This window comes from Arachis ipaensis, chromosome B03 (assembly GCF_000816755.2).
Source record: "Arachis ipaensis cultivar K30076 chromosome B03, Araip1.1, whole genome shotgun sequence".
Lineage (NCBI taxonomy): Eukaryota > Viridiplantae > Streptophyta > Magnoliopsida > Fabales > Fabaceae > Arachis > Arachis ipaensis.
The window spans coordinates 121,622,476-121,626,170 of NC_029787.2; the positions used below are offsets into that span (position 1 = coordinate 121,622,476).

A 3,695-nucleotide genomic window follows, 5' to 3' on the forward strand; every position below is an offset into this window, starting at 1 on the left:
ACACTGTTTTTAACAATTTTGTATCCTCAGCTCTGCTGTATTGTTTTCTAAAATGCATATTAATGCTCAAATTGTATGAATGCTCTTGTTTATCTGCTTCAAATGACTAAAAACAATTTTAGTTTTGGAGTTGGGTACTGATAGTGTGATGTGAGGTAAAAGTATTTATTATCCAGAAGATGTTTATAGGCATCTGCCTCAATCTAAGAGCATGGTTTATAAAGGAAACGCTTAAAATAGAGAATCCAGCTACAGCTTTATAAACCATGCCTTATTCACTTCTAATTGGATGTGATATTTTGGGTATGGCTGTGATAGCTTTGCAGCACCTTTTTTTTTCCTGCATAATAAATACCAGTTATTGGTTCAATGGTTCCCCTTTTTGGTATCTGTCCCAGCAAGATGATACCATGGTACGTACGATCATCTTATAACCTTCAAAAATGTGAAGGCTGGAACCATTGGCAAGCAAAGAGAACTTATGCTTTTCCATGACTTTTAATACATAAAATTCTCACCTTGTCTTGAAACATTTTAATTTAATTTGTAACTCGTGATTTTTTTATAATTACCACTAGTATTTTTTGTTTTTTACATTATAGGTTATGATTTAATTGCTTGCATCTGTATTTTGACTTGCTGTGAGCTTTGAATGGTGTAGAGGCCCTATGTGCCTTAAATTTTACTCCAATCAAGAGAATCTGATTCAATTTAAGGTGTGTACTTTTAATGGCAGCACAGTTTCATTCAATTCTGCATAGATCGATGGTCATTTGAATCACACCGATCGCCATTATTATTTGCTAGAATTGGATGAACATAAAGGGTAGAGTCATTTACAATCCAAGATTCAATGATCTTTTTTACATCAATCTCACAAATTACAACTAAATTATGGCAATATTCTTAAATCTAGAAACTTGCTAACTTGGTTAATAGTTTCCTTCAATGCATGCATCTCAATGCCACTAATAAAGGCTACCAAGTACCAACCATAAAATGCGTGTTACTTTTTCGACTTTTTCCTTTTTCCTTGTCTATATAACATAGCTTCCTAGTGAGGCTCCTTCAATAATTCTACATCATCCATTAGAAATGGAGCAAGAATTGGAGAAGAGAAAGATAGAAGAAGAAGAAGAAGAGAAATGGGTGCTTGATGCTTCTAAGGATTACAAAGGGAGAGTTCCTCTCCGTGCCTCTACTGGTTCATGGAAAGCTTCTCTCTTTGTCCTCAGTAAGATATATAAACCTCTTCATATCGGTTTTCTCTATGCATTTTCTTTCTTTCTAGCATTTTTTTATGTTATTTCAAGTGTTAATATTGTGTTACAATTTGGAGCAGCAATTGAGTTTAGTGAACGGGTAAGCTTCCTTGGGATAGCCATTAACCTAATCTCCTATCTGACTAAAGTGATACATGAAGATCTCAACACAGCAGCAAAAAATGTAAACTATTGGACAGGAACAACAACCCTCATACCTCTTATAGGTGGATTTCTTGCAGATGCATACACTGGCCGCTTTCTTATGATCCTGCTTTCTTCCCTTGTATACATCATGGTATATCTCTAGTGTCTTATCCATTTAGTATGCACCATACTATATTTATTATTACACCTCAAGATTCAAGGATCCTGTCTTCATAAATCTTCTTTTACTATCAAGATTTTCCCAAGAAATGATACTTTCTCAAATGGGTTCTCTCATTTATTGTTGTCAAAGCAGGGTTTAAGCCTGTTAACTATGTCTCAGTTCATACCAAGTCTAAAGCCATGCAACATCAATCTATGTCACCAGCCTAGGAAGCTCCATATAGTAGTTTTCTTCCTTTCCTTGTACTCTATCTCCTTGGGAACTGGAGGATACAAGCCATGCTTGCAAAGCTTTGGAGCTGATCAATATGATGACGACAACACCCAAGAGAGGAAGAAAAAGATGTCTTTCTTCAACTGGTGGAACTTTTCATTGTGCTTTGCATTGCTTCTTGGTTCAACATTGGTTGTTTATGTTCAAGATGACTTTGGCTGGGGAACTGCAAGTCTTGTCATCACTATATTTATGACACTCACTGTTATGACTTTCTATGTGGGGAAGTCATTTTACAGGTATAGGAGACCAGAAGGGAACCCTTTAACCCCGGTTTTTCAGGTGCTAATTGCGGCCATAAGGAAGAGGAAATTGTCCCATCCTTCAAGTCCTTCCATGTTGTATCAAGTCTCAAAGTCAGAGTCCCATGGAAGGCTTCTAAGCCATACCAGCAGGCTCAGGTATCAAAATGCATCTTGCACTTTCAATGCTTACAACTCAATGGAATGCACTCTCTCTATTCTCTTCTCTTTTATCTATCTATTATTGTTATTTTTCTATATATCTTTATTTGTATCGAGATACATTGATTCAATCATGTAGACAGAAATATAGATTTTTTTTTCTGCTCCAAACATTTACCAAACCCGGTCTAACAACAGAGAAAGCACATGCTTTTTGAATGAATGTTAATTTACCATGAAGATTAGACCATTACCTATTGTATTAACTGGAATATAAGTACTCAAATTTAATTAATTCAATGAATAGGTTTCTTGACAAGGCTGCAATAATCGAAGACAAAAATGTTGAGGAGAATGAGAATCCATGGAGATTAGCAACAGTGACAAGAGTGGAAGAGACAAAGCTGCTTCTCAATGTTATCCCCATTTGGGTAACTTCACTAATAGTTGGAATCTGTGTAGCACAAGCCACAACACTCTTTGTGAAACAAGCAGCTGCTATGAACTTAAAGATAAGCAACAACAGTTTCAATGTCCCACCAGCTTCCATTACCTCTTTTGCAGCCATAGGAACCTTAATAGTTGTCCCTATCTATGACAAGATTATTGTTCCAATTCTGAGGAAAGTCACTGGCAATGAAAGAGGCATCAGCATCCTTCAGAGGATGGGAATTGGCTTAACATTCATAGTCATAGTCATGGTTGTTGCAGCATTAGTAGAATCAAAGAGACTAAGAATGGATGCAACAGAGAAAAAAACCATGAGTGTTGTGTGGTTGATACCACAATACTTGTTAATTGGATTTGGAGATTCATTTTCCTTAGTTGCTTTGCAAGAGTATTTCTATGACCAAGTTCCTGATTCAATGAGGAGTCTTGGAATGGCTTTGTATCTTAGTGTTATTGGTGTTGGAAACTTCTTGAGCAGCTTTCTAATCACAATTGTGGATCATGTCACTGGCAAAAATGGAAAGGCTTGGATTGGGAAGGACATAAATTCAAGTCATTTGGACAGGTTTTATTGGCTTCTGGCAGTGATTAGTGCTTTGAATTTGTGTGTGTATGTGTTTTTGGCAAAAAGGTACACTTATAAAACTGTTCAAAGGAGAACATTGGAAAATGATGACGTGGATATCAATATCATCATGCCATGATTCATTACATAACATACCAACTTCATGTCATCTCTTATGTTATGTTGTATTTTCACTTGAACCATATCTTGAATATATATTATTGTGTCTACTTTATTTAAATGCAGATTATTATATATTATCCATATCCACAAACAACGTATAATATGATTAAGATTGTTCAATTATGTGATACCGATTTAGATATAACTGACGAAGAAGATCTCTGACATGATGGACAAGCTAAGGTGATGATTAAACTCCACTACTATTTTTCCTAGGGCTTTGAATA

At 35.7% G+C, this 3,695-nt stretch overlaps 1 protein-coding gene and 1 long non-coding RNA gene across 2 annotated transcripts in view; one reads left to right on the plus strand and one right to left on the minus strand.

Annotated features, from left to right (window-relative positions):
- Positions 1 to 1,083, minus strand: part of LOC110270357 — a 1,330-nt gene extending 247 nt beyond the window's left edge. Inside the window, exon 1 of the long non-coding RNA XR_002359802.1 lies at positions 3 to 1,083. This is a non-coding gene — a long non-coding RNA (uncharacterized LOC110270357). The remainder of the gene's footprint in view (positions 1 to 2) is intronic.
- Positions 1 to 3,452, plus strand: part of LOC107631154 (protein NRT1/ PTR FAMILY 5.6-like) — a 4,889-nt gene extending 1,437 nt beyond the window's left edge. The window contains exons 2-5 of the mRNA XM_016334501.2: positions 1,094 to 1,234; positions 1,343 to 1,560; positions 1,726 to 2,267; positions 2,578 to 3,452. Of these exons, the coding sequence (XP_016189987.1) occupies positions 1,096 to 1,234; positions 1,343 to 1,560; positions 1,726 to 2,267; positions 2,578 to 3,424 (1,746 nt within the window). The 5' untranslated portion in view covers positions 1,094 to 1,095 and the 3' untranslated portion in view covers positions 3,425 to 3,452. The remainder of the gene's footprint in view (positions 1 to 1,093; positions 1,235 to 1,342; positions 1,561 to 1,725; positions 2,268 to 2,577) is intronic.